This window comes from Lichenostomus cassidix, chromosome 1Ab (assembly GCF_008360975.1).
Source record: "Lichenostomus cassidix isolate B80296 chromosome 1Ab, HeHo_3.0, whole genome shotgun sequence".
Classification (NCBI taxonomy): Eukaryota; Metazoa; Chordata; class Aves; order Passeriformes; family Meliphagidae; genus Lichenostomus; species Lichenostomus cassidix.
Window position 1 is genome coordinate 5,701,278 of NC_139481.1, and position 16,316 is coordinate 5,717,593.

General features: G+C 45.6%; 1 protein-coding gene across 3 annotated transcripts in view; it reads right to left on the reverse strand.

The window, feature by feature from the left end:
• The window catches only part of HIPK2 (homeodomain interacting protein kinase 2), a 120,705-nt gene that overhangs the window by 30,569 nt on the left and 73,820 nt on the right, over positions 1-16,316 (reverse strand). For all 3 annotated transcript variants that reach the window (XM_085049583.1, XM_085049581.1, XM_085049582.1), the window contains exons 3-6: positions 4,300-4,423; positions 2,117-2,236; positions 1,352-1,438; positions 124-308 (exon numbers count right to left, since the gene is read on the reverse strand). In XM_085049583.1, coding sequence (XP_084905709.1) covers positions 124-308; positions 1,352-1,438; positions 2,117-2,236; positions 4,300-4,423 — 516 coding nt within the window. The remainder of the gene's footprint in view (positions 1-123; positions 309-1,351; positions 1,439-2,116; positions 2,237-4,299; positions 4,424-16,316) is intronic.

Consider the following 16,316-nt stretch of genomic DNA (forward strand, 5'->3'; position numbering starts at 1 on the left):
AGATTAAAGCTTAGGGATTAAACATCTTAGCAAAACCCCTCAGATACACTCAGTCTCCACCACAACCAGCTCTCTGCTGTTTCCCCCTCAGTTCCAAACCCAAGGGGAACAAAAGCCACGTACTGTGTGCTGTGAGGGAAATCGAGCAAGTGTGTCATGGTGACAAAAGGGTGGCTCAGAGTTTCGATGGGTGTTATCCTCTTATCCGCGTCTATCGTCAGCATCTTCTTCAACAGATCTATGAACTCCCGCCGGTCTGCCTTTTCCACCAACATATCACTTCCTTCCAAATCCGTTGTCATGTTTACCTAGAGGAGAAGGGACAGGAGTGAGCGCCAGAGGAAAAGAGCAGATGGTGAGGTCTCCAGCAAACTGTGTTTACTCCTCGTTGGAGCACATGTCCTGTGAGCCTCCCTGTCTGAAGGAGGAGTTGCTGAAGAGCCACGGCAGACTCCGTGGTGGCCACTCATCTGGCTTGTGCATGTCACATCTCCAGACAGACTGTTAAGTGTTCAGCTCGCCTGGGTCAATGGCTAATGAAACACTTAGTCACCCTCCACTGAAGATGAACAGCTTCCATGTGGTAGCAGGCAAGCTCTGATAATCAGAGTATTTATCACAGAAAGTACCGTGCCATCAGATACTTATCTATGTGTCCTATGAGCAAAAAATATATAAAATACATTAAAATTGTCAGTAGGTTTATGAGAAACATCCAATTAATGTATTAGGTGCCAGGAAAAAAAAAGACTTGTTATATTATTTCATGCATTATCCAGTCTCCTCTGATTCCAGTTCTCCATGTTTACTTGTCAGTGTTACAATATCTAGACCTTGCTAGCACAAACTCCATTTCTGTGCTAGTGTTGGGCCAGTTTTGCACACTGGTTTGTTTGTCAGCACAAACTCCCATCACAGGAGTGGTTATGCTGGGATTAGCTCTCACCACCACATAGAATTGACACAGTGAGTTAGTACATCCCATTCCCCCAGACAGCCACGTTTTACAGCCAGCACACTTTTCTGTGGCCATGGTGAATATTTCCAATGTCACCCTTTAACAAGTGGAAATACTAAAGCACAGAGAACTAAATGACTTGCCAGTGGTCATACAGAAGAGCTCTGGAGAGACAAGAGAAAATGCAGGATTTCAACACTCAGGGACGTGGCTTAGCCACTTTCCAAGGCTGCTTTACTACAAAGCAGCACCTAACAGCTAATTTGGTAGGCATAATCCTGGTATTTTTCAGGAGCTGGCCCAAGAATTCACAGAGAACTTCTATAATTCCCTTCTGTTAGTGCTGCTGGTAAGCATGTAAGAGTCATGCTGGTTACTCACCAATGCTCTTACCTGTGCCATATCATCCAAACAGTTGAAAATATACTTTCTTGCTTCCTTCGACTTAATCCCCGTCTCTGCCTCATGATCATCTGGCGTCTGCTCAAAAGAGGACACAGCATTGACCAACACTGCCCTGCAACCAGCTGCAGATGATGTGCCACTTCCCATGTGTGCCTCATCCTGTCCTCATCAGAGACCATGGTGTCTCTCTTGCCTGACCAGACACCAGTTACATGATCTCTGACATGGTTATGTGACATCTTTTACATCACAAGGTGATTTATCTCTTCTCTTTCACTTCTGGGGATCCTCCCAGCCCTGGTGGGTCTCTAACATCCACCCAAGCATGAGGTTCAGTATCCCATCCCAGCCAGAAGCCCACTGGCATCTCTCCTTGGGGACAGCAAGCTGGCACAGGACACTCAGGATTCACCTGCATTATTACAGGTTTTGATTACAGAATTTAAATGCTTGCCTTTTCTTTTCCCCGCAATGAGTCAGAGATTAGAGTAAAGTCTGCCCACGACACACCAATTCATCGACTACTTAGAGGCAGATTTCCAGATCAATTCTGGACTTAAGATTTCCCACACTGCAATGCCAAGCAGGTGTATTATGGGCTGCAGACTCTGGGGATGGCAGTTTTACCTTGGGCAGTACAAGCCCTAAGTCTGCAAAAAGCAGAGACTTAGGCTCTGAGGTGATCTGGACATCTCCTCACTTCCTACCAACAGCTGCAAGGTGAAAGAAACATGAGAATGAGTATCTTCCTACCTTCAGCCTCCACAAGGGATAGGGTGAGTCTGTATCCCTGTTGAAAAACCTCGTCGTCTTTGTCCCTGCACTTAACAAATACTCTGCTGGTAAGCCCTGCGTCTGTGAAATGTAGCGAATCTGCAAGAGAAGGATGAGAGGTTACTGTCTGTCCAGTGAACATCTCTGGAGGTCTTCCTTGAAGGAGTGCAGGAGGCATTTGAGCCAATGGAACAAATGAAAAAAAGATGCAGCACGTAGTTAGACTTCACCCAAAAAAACTCAGTGCAAGGAATGAGAGGAACAGAATTTCCGTATGGAATTCCCTCCATTTATCACATACATCACTGCAAACTCACTGTAGTGCACTCCCACGAGGCCTAAGGACAAAAAGAGGAAAGTCCCTAAGTTTTTAGAGGTCAAAGAGGACTCACATGGTGATTTCAATGGGATGTCTCACCACTTTGCACCCTTTTATACCACCCTCTCCTCTTACAGGAAGTAATATCAACAATTTGATATTTGCTCTCTAAATTTCCCCAGTTTTCTTCCACCTAGGAGGAGTCTGAAATTCCAAACAGAGGATTATGAAGTGACTACCTTTGAACTGAGGTGAAATATACACTCACCAACTGACACCCTCATGGTATGGAAAGTGCTTGTCTCTCCTGACTACATGACGTTATTTGGGTTGCATCCACAAGCATGACCTCATTGGCACCCACACAGCTAAAAGATACTCTGTTTGTGTTTCTAGGATCTCAAACTTTTATTCATTTATAAAGGATAAAGGATCTGTGATTACCAATGTCACACACGCCTGGGGTGCCACACAAAACCTTAACTTTGGCATCTCCTGACCCCTGAACGGCAAAATTTTTCACTCTGCAAAATTGCTGCAAGCTCTGCAAAACTACTAAACCAGTCATCCACTCTAGAAAATTCTAGGGCAGAATGGAAAGTGTTTTTGAGAGAAGAAACAGAGAAGGATAAAACCATTACATAAATAAAGGCATGAAAAGCAGCCATGGTTTCAATCACCTCCAGGCACTCCAGCCCTGGTTCACTGTGCATGGCTTACTCAGCTCTGCAGCTCCTGAGGTCCATCAGAGCTCCCACAGCTGAGAGGCACCAAGATCCTGTCTTCAGCCCAGTGCCAGTACTGCAGCCAGGGCCAGGATCAGCCCCTAGCCCTTCCCCAGCTCCCCAGGAGCTCTCCTCATCCTTTACCAGAGCAAGCTTTGTGCTGGGCAGTTAAGCTGGCCAGCAAGGTATGGTGATTTCTTTTTCAGCTGTGTGTTTTATGGCTTTTGGGGTGCAACACGGAAGAGAAAGAAATCTACTCTTCATGCTTGGCATGTGATTTGCAAATGCTTGTAAGTTTTTCAGCTACATCTGATTTCCTTTGGAGTCACTAACAGCCCTGCTCTTTGCTGCAAGTTATTTCCCCTGCCAAATTTTACCTTTAGAGCTCTGATCAAAAAAATACTAGTTTCAAAAGAAGAGTCAAGAAAACATTTCAATATATTTAAAACTAATTTATTATCCTGCCTTTTTTTTTTCTTTCCTTCTTTTCAAATTTATTTCCTAAAAGAAAAAAGATCATTTTCAGGCTGCATTTGCAGACAGCTAAGATCAGCCTGAAGAATACTACGGGAATGTAAATATTCCACTAGCTCTAGCTGCCGCTGCATTATCGGTTTTAGGACTACAAAAAGGGCATAAAAGCCTATAGGGAGAAAAAGGACGACAGCTTATATTAACTGGAAACCTACATCAATGCCAACGTTCTCCTTCTTGTCATTGCTTTTAATATGCACTCTCATAAAAGGGGTTATGAAATGCAGCCCAGTTCATGCAGTTTCCTCTAACAAATAAGCCTTTCTACAGCACTTGCTGTTCCAGCACAGAATGGGTGCCTGCTCTGCTCAGTGAGGAGAGACATGTACAGAGCTCTCCAGTCAATGGCAGAGTTGACTCTTGATTGAGATTTCACTCAGGCAGTCAGGGCTTAAAAGCCAGCATACCACACTGGTTACCTGGAATAAATAGCCCAAGTGAATAACGACAAGGTTGACTTGGGAGAGCAAGAAACGCAGATCCATCATTAGCAAAAGTGAAAAAATCAGCATCTGCTCTCTCTGACAAGAGAAGGGAAAAGCCTGTGTGCACTTACCAGCACCCAGGGCAATACCCACACCCACCTGATCGTACTCTGAAGCTCCTGGGTACAAGGGCCAGCCCAAGAACAGCTCTGCAATGACACATCCCAACGACCACATATCGATTGCTTCACAAAAGGGTAAACCGAGGATGATTTCAGGGGCTCTGCAAAGGAAGAGGTCAGAAAACATCAGCAAGGGGAGCAGACCTGGTGTAGGACAGCTGCTGCCCATGGTGGCACTCGTGGAGCTGCTGCCAACAAGTGTCACTGCTCTGACAGAGCAGAGGGACCTGCTGGTCACTGCTAACCAAACATTAGTCGGTGAATATTTATCCTTGCAGAGAAATACTTTGGCTGTATACAGCCAAGAGAAAGCCCTGTATTTCACAGCATTTTGTAAAGGAGACAACTACCACTGCTTTCATGCAGTAAGTGGGAATTTGAAGGCACCCAATTAAGGTCCCCCACTCGAGGCTCTCAGGCCCAGCTCGCTGTCCTGTGGAGAACCAAGCAGATCTCCTGTGGTGAAGCATCCTCTGTTCACACAGCCTGGCGGGTTCACAAACAGCCAGACATTAAATAATTATTACAGGACTGGTATAAAAGGATTACTGACTTTTTAAACAAATGGCTGTAACAATAAAACAGAGAAATAATGTAATTAGATCTATTAGACCTAAGCCTTTTCCTCAGGAGGAAGTAGCCAGGAAGCCTTCCTTTCCCAGTCTGTCCCAGGCTCCTGATTAGATTTCCTTTTCCCTTTCAGCCCAAACAGCCAAAATGCAGCAGCACTCTGGGTTTGCATCCAGGAGATGCCACCAAAGCACCTCTGCCCCTCCCCTTCCTGGGGGAATCTGTGCCACTGCCTTGGGGTGGTTTGAATCCTTCTCTGCTGGTGCTGGAAAGGTCTGTGGGACAAGGTTAGATGAGCTTGCCCAGCTCCAGAGGCCAAGGTGAGACGAGATGAATCCTGACCTATGTGCCCCAAATGCTCTGCATTTCAAAAACCTTTATGTGAAAGAAGCAAAGGATTTTCCAAATACTGCAAACCTTATATACACAAACATCTTCCTTACTCTTCCCACCTCTGCCTACATGTCCCCATGCAGCTATGTGACACTGTTCCTATTTACACAAGGATCTCCTAAAGCTTCCCTCCTGTTCTTCTTGCAACAATTCTAAAGCCACAGCTTCTGCTTTCAGGTGATGTTCAGCAGAAAGAATAACTTATTCTCCCATACTCCTCTAACTATTTAAAAAAAAAAAAAAAAGCAAAAGACAGATAAAAGAAACATATATTGCTTTAAAACTTTCATCATTTTAAATATAGCCTTGGGGTTTCTTGGGCCCTCATGCATATTTTGGGAATGCCTGGGGTTGGCTATTGAGTAAATGAAGTGCCACCATCCAAGGCTAGAAATAGGACTCATGGTTCCCAGTTTCCCATCTGTCATCAGGATAAGATCTGACACTAGTGAGATCATACTAAGGATTACCAATTGCGGTGGAAAATATTATGATTTAATCACGCCATTACACAGTCATGCTAAGACAAGTCTTTAGCTAAGAAACCAAGCAAAATGGTAATTTTTTTCCAAAGAAGCAAAGGCCCTGTAGCAAGAATCCATGCCCAGTCCTCAGTCCACAAACTTCCCCAGTTTTGGGTGGACTCATAACAATAAAAGCCCCAAACTATCTATTCTCAAACCAGCAATGCAGAACGTAAAAAATCACAGGAAATCCTGGGATTTTAAAGTTAGAATTCTTTGTGTCATTCCCACAAAAAACAAGCCAGAAACTTAAACTGCCTACCTTCAGCCCTTCTAGCTTCATCTGTGCTTATCACTGTCATACCCTACTGCACTCTAGCCCACTGTGGCAAACTTTTCATTCTAACACCAATCTCTCCCCACGAACAAGGGGTTAATTTCCCTCCTTTCCTCCCTATTCCGTCATCCCTGTCATCCCTACACACTACTCGACACCTAGACAAAATGCAGAGAGAAAAAAGACAGCTATGGTGACCTGAATCTCATTACTATGTAAATCCTGCATTCAAAGCCATCTGCCTCTCCCTGTCTGCCTTCCACATTGTGAACGAAATGTCCCTGGTCACTAATGAGAGCTCAGCCACGCATCGCCTCGACTTCAAATCCCTCCCACCAGCTCGAGTGGAGGAGTGGACTACAGGGATATTCCCAACATGATTTTGTGTGGAAAACTCCCTGTTCAGAAAAATCACTTGCACTGCTGTCATATGCAGCACACACCTCCTTCTCTCTCTCCCCACACTTATGCTGCCAACACCTTCAGACCCCTGCAAGAAGGGATGACCTAGAATTTGAGGCTCCAAAATTTCTGATTTTTTTTGTTGTTTTTTTCTCCTGAGTCTCTGGCTGTCCAGTGGGTTTCCCTTAAAGCTCCACTTTCTGGAGTGCAGTAATTAGGAGAGAATGTCTTTTTTTACATGCATAAGAAAATCCACTGCTGGGAAGAAAAATGCAAACCGATGTCTCTATTATTTAAACACATAAAATGCAACTTAACAAAACAACATTCATTCTATGAATTGTAACAATGGTGAAAATGCACATAATATCTATCTAACATGTGCAACTCCTCTCTTTCTTAACCTAAGCATGTCAGTTTTTAAAGACAAGGTGAGACCTTGACTTCCATCACATGTTGTGGCACAGAGTTCCACAGGCAACCTTCTGCTTTCCACAGCATCTTAACTCAGCTGTTTAAAACCTGATTTCCCTTCATCAGGTTTAAATTTGTCACCTCTCACTTCATGTTCACATAGATTGGTCTGGAGGTGAAGATGGAAGTGCCTGAATCACCTGTCCTCTAGCACAAGCTGTTTTTATATCTCTGCCCTGTTCTCCCATGTCTGCAGCAGCTCCTGGCTTCCCATGGATGTTTCAATCCATTTCCACTGCCTGACCCTACAGCTCCTCTTCCTGGCATGCTTGGAGACAGGCTGAACAGGCCTAGAAAGAGTTAAACACGACAATATTCCCCAGACTTATTTTACACTATTTGCAGGAATGCTTTCGCGTTCCAGTCTTCCCTAAGCTTAATATTTTGTTTGCTTTTGGAGTGACACGAGGCATTTCAGCAGATGTTTTATCTGGGAGATCCTCTGAGACACACAGTCCTTTCTCCAGAGAAGCTGCAGTTAATTTAGGACATAAAATTATGCAGAAATAGTTCATTTTTTGTCTTCCAATGTTTACTGCCTTTCAGTACTGCACTGATCTGGCATAATGTTTTCTGTAATCTAGATCAAGTCCTTTAAATGCTCTTCATTTTTTTCTGCAGCCTAACCCAAGCAAGTCTGTGATATCTGCATGCTTGAACACTTCACTACTGGCCCAGCACTTTTTACAGATAATTAATACATTAAATAACTCTGGTCCTAAAATGTGCATGCAGTCCACTGCACAACTGACCCTCGTCTTCCTAAGAGCACTCAGACTTAGCTCAGCAATAAGAATGGTGTAATTCTCTTTCCCAAAGAGAAGGAAAACAGTTTCCATGTCTTGCCCAGCTCTTGTGTGGGATTTCTCCCTTCTGCAGCTGCTAACACTGTGTACCAAGGGAAAATGCCCTATTCAAGTGTGCACATCCAAGTATTGCAATCATAAATCATAAGGACATTCAACACGGCAGCAGATCCTCCTGAACAGCACTGATCTTCAGCAGATCTCTCCATGGCTGCACAGGGAATTATTTTCTGTACCAACAGCACAGGTTTTATAACACAGACTCACAACCTCTTGATTGTGGTGAGGATCTTGTCTGCTAGCACACAGTGGAGGCAGCTGCCACACACCTCACCACATGCAAGAACATCCCCATTTCTTGCTCTCCCCCCATTTTTTGGCTGTGCATCTGCGGCACTCTTGGCACACTAATTCCTGCCTCCAGAGCGAGACACACAACAGGAAAACAGAAAACTCTGCCCTCCTGTCCTTCCTCTCCCATGAGCTGCCCTAGTGTCTTCCAACAGAAGGTACTCCTGTCCTGCAGGCACAGGCACAACCTGCTCTACAGCTCACACAAATCTCACCAGCATCTACCAAAGGGTTAGAAACCACTTGCCACCAGCCTGGGAACGACTGAAGAGCCCTGCAAAGAGCCTCAATCTCCAGGACAAAAGCAGCCACCCCATCCCCACTTCCCACATCTCCTACCCCTTTCTGACCACATTACTTGCCTGGGCAGCAAAGGGTGACCTGCTCCTCAGCTCAGCAGTGGCTCCAGTCGGTTCCCCATCCCTTTGGAGCCCAGCTTGAATGTGCCTGTGTACCCCAGAGAGCTGCTGGTGACAGTGTCCCAGGGTGCCAGGGTCCCCAGAGGCAGAAGTGCCACCTCATCATTTGCTTGCACCTCACACACGACCCCGTCCTGCTTTCAGGCCTGCTGCTGCCAGAGTATTTACTTCAGCAACCCTGCTTTGTGGCAGGGTAATTTCATTGTCTGGTGTTTCTGTCAGGAAAATTAATTACCAGTCTAGCTCGCTGGCTTTTTCACCCACACATCACAGGACATTAAAAACAAATGCCAAAAAAATTCATTTCCACAGACTGGGATTCAGAAAGCTGGGCTCTTTCTGAATTTTAAAACTTCCCTGCAAACTGCCCTCCTCAAGGGTAATTTACCATCTCTGGTAGGGTCCCATGGCCAAGCACGATAGTCTCAGCAGAGTCCTTCATGGACAAATACACATATCAGACAAAAATATTACTCCAAACTTAATACTTGCTGGCACCTTGAGCAGAGTGTTCCTGCAGGGCAGCTGCAGGCAGGGCAGACAGAGCTGCAGTGAAGATATCTCTGAGCTGCTGCACACAGCTCCTGTCTCACTCCACCTGCTAAAGCCTGAACTGGGGAAGCAGCAGCTTCACTCTCCACTCAGCAAGCCCTGGGCAGAGGCAGAGAGGCAGAGCTGAGCTCCTCTGGCCAAGCAGGGATGCTCTGACCAGCTGCACACCCAGGCAGGGCTCATGCTCTGCCATGCACCAAGATACCTCTTGTGAGGACAAGGAGCTGCATCCTCTGTGTGTCTCACCTCTCCAAGTGATGGAGCTCAATCCTCCTCTCAGGTGAACCTTTCTTGGGCACCTTTATGGACTCTTTCTCTCACCTGCTCATTCGACTCTTCTGTATTTTGTGGAGGTGTCCACCTTTTACTGCCATGTACTGTAGAATGCAGAGTACCCTTAACTCTTTTAATGAAGGTGGAATGCACACAGAATCTTTTTTTTTTGTCCCTCTGTACCTCTCAGACTCCAGCTAAATTCTTAAGTAAGGTATGTAACAGGAGACAGGCTCATATTCTGGAAGTAAAAAGTTACAGTTGCTATTTCTCTCACCCCTCCACCTCTCCACTCACACAGACACCTGGAAGGGATGCAGACATCAAAAATGGATCACCCCCAGACTGAGGGCATCCTCTGCTCCAGGGTGGGCATCTGCAGCCTTTGTGTCTGTGATAAAGACAGCCAGCAGGGCCAGAGCTCAGCACACCTACAAGCACCAACAGCTAAACTGCAGGGGTTTACCCTGGACTGCTCTCATTTAACGTCTTTATCCCTGACCTGAGGAGGAGGCAGAGTGCATTCTCATCCAGTTTATGGGTGATGCCAGACTGGAGAGACTTGAGGGCAGGGCTGCCACCCAGAGGGACCTGGGAGGCCAAGAGGAATGCCAGGTCTGGCCCCTGGGGAGCTGCTCAGCTGGAATGGCCATGAGCACCTTAACTGGAGGGGCAGTGGGCTTGAAAGGGAGACCCAGGTAGCAGCTGGACCAACAGCCTCCCTGGAACAGGGCCAGCAGAGCAAGGAATCACCTCCAGCCACATCTGGACAGCAGGCTCAGTGTGGAGAGGGAGAGCCATGGTGTCCATGACAGCAACCTGCCTCTCCTCTGCTGCATGGAGAAAAGCTGCCAGGCTCTTCCCTCAGGTGGGGAGCAGAAGGTAGAGATGACAGACAAACTGAAACAGGAGAGGATCCCTCTGGGAATGGGGAGAACATCTCCACTGTGCTGATAAATGAACCACAAGCACAGGCTGCCCTGAGGGACTGTGCACTTACTATCCTTGGAGGCTTTTCAGACCCAGCAAGATGAAGTCCTGATCTTGACCTCATGGCTGACTCTACCTTGACCAGCAGGTTGGACTAAGTGACCTCCCAAGGCCTCCTGTCACCTGAACTTCTCTAACACTAAAAGGTACAGCAACCATACAATTCTCAATGGGAAGGTCACCAAGATCCTCCTAACATAAAATACTGCTCAGTTTGAGTGTTTCAGGTGGTACAAGTGCAGGTCTGAGGGTGTTTTATCCAGTGTACAAACACACACACAACTCTGTCTTTTAAAAACAGAGAGTGAGTTACACCATTACTTCTGAATTTGTCTGAAGTAATTATCAACCAAGCCTCACTAGCCTCTCATTGCTAGCTAAGGGTATTTAATACCAAATAAATCACAGAAGCAGACTAAACTAGCCACCCCTTGACACTGCCCATGTTCCACCAGGGTGCTGGCTGGGAAGGGTGAAAATACTCCAGAGGATGGTGTTAGAGGTGGACAGGGCTAGCCTGGACCTCAGGAAGTCACCCACTCCCTCCCTGCCCCAATCCTGGGCCATCCAAGCAATGCCTGTGTCACTCCTGGCAAGCATTCAGCTCGCCTGCCTAGAGACCTCCCATGGTGGAGCATCCATAAACTCTGCTGTGCCCCAAAGGACCTCACCCCTTGTAATTTTAAGGAATAATACAGCTGTGCATGGCTGACTTTATGTCATGCTTAATTACAACTTGTTGTCAATCTGGCATCTATGTGATACATATGGAAAAACATAATTTAATACATCTCACTTGACTTTGCCTATACCTGGCTTTTTGCCAGGCTGCACCTCCTCCCTTTCTTCACTCTGCCTGAGCCTCAACACACATTCAGCACCTATAACCTTGTCTCTTTTTCTCTCTTGCTTACTATGTCTGTCTCCCTTTTCTGTTTCATCTTTTCTGCTCTCTTCCCACATTTACTGTGGACATCCCCCTATCTCTGTGAAGGGGAAAACACACTCTGGAAACACAGCTCTCTGCTGCTATGGGCTTGTATCATCTCTAAAAATGGATAAAATCTCTAAAAATGGGTAAAATCTCTAAAAATGAGGAGTCCCACAGACACATATCAAGCACTCCAACAGCATCCCCCTGCTCGCTGCCACCATCCATGAGGCTCTGAGAAAAAGCAATTTCCATAGGTTAATCCTGGAAGACTTTCAAGTGAACCTCACTTACATATCAAGCACTTGCCATCCCTATGCACCTTTCTCAGGATTAAGAAAGCTGGATTCAGCCATGAACAAAGCCTGGGTTCAAATGGGGAGGGAGAGGTCGCTGCTGGGAGGCTCTGCACATCTCTGCTCTCCTAAAACAAATTGCAGATATACACTTCATCTAGGTTAGGGCCTTAAAGAAAACCTCCTGCTCTCTTCAGCAAGAGCATGTGAGCAAATAAATGACTGAAGACCAGAGCTGGAGAAGGCAGTGCAGCTGTTTGTGGAAACCAGACAAAAGATTTAGAAACAGTTGCTTTTTTTTCCCCCTCTCCCATGTCAGGCTGTTTACAGAAACCAAGGGATGAAATTTTGCAGACAAAACCAGTGAGAGCAGCCTGTCAGTCTCGAAGGGAAGGAGAAAGGGAGGGAGAGGGAGGGGAGCGTAGGCTTCTTTCAGGATTATGGATCATTGCTAAATTGCTCTATCAATTATTAAACCCATCACTCAAAGCACAGTAACCAAAATATAGCAGATAAAGCCTTCCTCATCCACTCTCTACCAGCTGCTCTCCTCCTCCTAAAGCCAGAGGGGAATGAAAATTCCCATAGTTTATATTTTATAAAGATCATTTTCCCTGTGCCTTAAAAATAAAAGATTTTCCGGACAAGGTACAGTAGCACCGAGCCCAGGGCAGGAACACATTAAAGGAGGAACTGCCCTTTTGACTAACAGACCCAAGGAATAAAACAAAATCTCTCCAATCAATACGATTTCTTAACGTTGACAGGTTAAAACATTTGTCTGTGAATAAACCAAGAGGCAGCCCTCAGCCATCAATAGCTGTTAGCTGCTGTTAGTTTGCCACTGCTGCTGAGCAGACCTGAGACCAACAGCAGGGTGGGATTGGTCCCAGAAAAGGACAGGACAAAGGGGAGTTTTCCTGCTGTGGAGAAGGAAACTGCAACCATGGGGCCAGGGAGAGAGAGAAAGCCCTGAGTGGAGGGAAGGAACCATGCAGGGAGGATGACTTGACCTGATATACAGCTGGACAGGCTTCCATGTGGCCACCAGTGTCTGGACGGATGTGAGTTTTTAGCAGCACTACGTGGACTTGCTGGAAGCTTTTACTATGTGCATCATCTGAAGGAAATACATGTCTGAGTCTTGGTGCAGCTCGGGTTAAACATGCACTCAGGGGTTTTGCTGAACCTGAATCCCCTAGCAAGCCCTGAGCTGGAAATTGTAAAAGGAAAAAATGCCTTTGAGCCTAATGACAGAAAAGAAACCCTGGGTTTGACCGAGAGCCACACAAAGCTTGTTCCAACCAAGCACCTTTGAACACTGCAGTGTTAAACACGTGATCTCCATGAGGGTATGGCAATGACACTTTATTGTAAAAATCCAGGGCTCTTAGACTGTTAGTCTGTTTTGAGTTTCCATACTTATGAGGCACAACAAATGTGTTTAACCAACACCACAGACCAGATAGGAACATCAGGTGTGACCAACCACAGCCCCACTGTGAGCACTGATTGTTCTAATCATTGTTTTACAATTCTGGAACTTGTTTGTCACCTCTAGTTCAGCTGAGTCATTCCCAGAATGCTTTCCTAGTTAGCCAAAGTGACAGAAGTGAGCAAGGATTTTACAAGGGCAGCAAGTCCCTCACTTTGCAAGACTTTTCTGCTCCACAACACAACATCCCTGGAGGAAGCCCTGCTGGACTGACCACAATCACAGCCACCTGTCTGGACTCAGAAATGCAGGATCCACAAACCTGAGGAGGTGCACAACACAGAGCACCAGGAGCACAACCCCAGGGTTTGAGATCTCCACGCTGAGCCAGAAGCACAGAAACACGAACAGGGGTGATGCAACAACAGCCACATTCAGCACAGCCTGACCTCTGCTTGTTCTCCCAAACAAAGGGCCACGCATGGGGGGAGGGCTGGGGCTTTCCCAGGTTATGGAAGAAATCAGGGAATAGAAAAATCATAATTTGAAAACAAAAGCCCCATCCACGCCAGGCAGTGAATGGATGAGCAGCAACGTATTGGGTGCAGAAATCCCCTGAAGGAGGCATCTGATCAAGAGGGGAAGAATGCCAATTATGTGCTCCCATTCATGCCACTGCAATGAAAGCATAATTCTGACTCTGCTTTCTGACCCACAGTATGCAATTTATGCAAATCCAAGCTGTTCTCGCTTCCCTCAGAGCCAAGTGTCCACCAATGCCAGAGCTGGCTCTAACTTTTTGTTTTCCTTTTCAAATCTATTGTTTTCACTGCTGAATATTTAAGATCTTTTGTTGTTGCTGTTGCGTTTCTTTGGAAATGAAATAATAATTGAAAAAAAAAAATCCCACAGCGCCCAGAAACAAACAAAAGTTGATTTCTCCCCTCTCCAACCATTCTGCCACGCTCAGTTCCATCCATCCCAACCCCTTATCGTTCCAGCCCAGAGCCTTCCCACATATTGGCCAAGTGAGGCTTCTCGAGTCTGATCTGTAACGTTCCTGACACTTTTGTTCACAGTAAATACTGAAAGTTGCACCGAGCTGCATGGTGGTTTTATAGGATTAGCCCAAATACTGAGCCAACTGTCAATATAAGGCTCCAAATGATTTCTATCCCTGGCAAACACGGATACGAACCAGACTCAGGCCATGATCCTAAGACTGGCTTTACAGAACAAGTAGCAGGTCTGAGGCTAAAAATACCAAATTACTGCAGCCTTCCTTTATTTTTTCTTTTCTTTTTTTAATCATGTCTACTGGCTGCCTTTTTTTTTTTTTTATAATTAGAAAAACACAAAGCCAAAAATAAAGTACTTATCCTGCCTGCTGCTCCTTGGAGAAAGGAGCACTGCCCTTTACTTATCTCTGAAGAGCCACACAGATTTAATATTATTATTAGCAGCGACTATTTGTATTTCTGCAGCACACAGAAGCGCCGGCAGAGCCTCACAATGCTAAACCACGACGTGCTAAGGGACTGTGTCTGCTCCAGAGAATTGATGATCTCAGACGATGTGTGGTGACAGGGGAACAGATTGGAGGAGCAGTTCGCCCAAGATCATACAGCGAGAGCAGGGCAAAGCCAAGAAAAGAAGCGAGGTCCTTGTGAACACTGCGCCCTATCCATCAGACCACTTCTACTTATTATAGCAGGGAATAGCTCTAATAATACAGGGATTTGAAGGCTCTTTCGAAAGAGATGGGTATTGCTGAGGTAAGGCAGGTTTTAGGTCAAAATGACCTGTAGATATCACCCAGCAGGACAGCAGCCGTGCTGGAACACTCATGAAACCCAAAGGCCATTTTTAAGCCCTGCCTGGTGAGTCACAGCGCCCTGCCCACGCTTTGGGGACCTGCTTGGTCCATAAAACAGTGTAAGGAAAAACCTGGGAGTGCCTGCTCATCCACACATGGAGATGTGCACGGCAGGGAACAGCAGGGACACCTCGGAGCTGCCCCAGTTGGCAATTCCTGCTGCAGAGAGTCGAAAATTTCCACTTTCAACTCAAGCCTTGAGTCAGCACAGCGGGTGGAGAGGGTGACAACAGCCCCCTGTACAATCTACGGATTGCAGAAACACAAATCCACTCTGAATTTAATGATTTTTATTGTGTTTATATTAGGGCTAACATGTGGATGTGTTAAGTAGAGCCCTACTGTACTAGATGATGTAAAAAAATATAAGAAAACAGTTCCTGCACTAAAAAATTTGCAACCTAATTCGGGATCCCTCATCACCCCAATAATAAAAGCTCTGGGAGTTGCTACTCAGCATCTGCACCAAACCTGAACAAAACACAATCCCTGACCCACTGGGGTGACCACCATGAGTCTGGATCCTGCAGCTACCATATTTTAGGGCCAAAGAGTGCAATTGCTCCATTGTCCAGAGATGGAAGAGGACCTTTGCATCTGTTCCTCTGCTACAACTCTGAGTGTTAATGTCACACATCTTAGTGGACAAAAACCCAGGATACAAGCAAGAACACAAACGTGGTGTGCAAATTGCCCTGAAGGAACCATGATGCTTGCAGGGAGAAAGCCACTGCTTCAGAAGAAAGACTCTTAAAGTCTTCTGCAAAGTTAAGTTCATTCTTTATTTAAAACCATCGCATGGAAAATTCAATTGTTCTCTAACGCGTCTCTGTACCAAATCAGGAACCTAAATTCAATCATTAAAGTGTGAAGCTGATGAATTTAAATCCATAGTAAGTGCAAATTTCAACACAATTTTAAGTAAGGAGTCGCTCCCAACACCTTCATAACATGTCAACACATAGTCATATATTTGTTTCTGGGACTCTTCAAATGTCTCCTTTTACTGTTTCTTTTTTTTTCTTGCCAAAACAAATTCTTAAAGCTATCCCGATGTACTGAAAAAATATAAACATTCTCTGCATGTTAAAATCTAAGGTGGCCATGACAGAAATTCTGGAGAGACACATCTTGCAGGGAAGAAAAAAAAAACATAGAAAAGAAACTTTTCACAACACACAAGGGGAACCTGAACTGATTCCCATCTGATTAATTTTAACTTCTAATGTGTCCTTGGATTGCACTGCAGTACGGATGTAGTTTTTTAATTTCACTGTTTTGTAAGTAGCCAGTACTGTCCTTGTAAAGGGCAAAGAAATCCCCATATTTCAGGAATGCTTTTGGCTGAGAGGAAGTTTAGTTATTACTCCAGAGAAAGAAACACAACAATCAAAAGCACTTCCCAGGACATGAAGGCAAAGATCC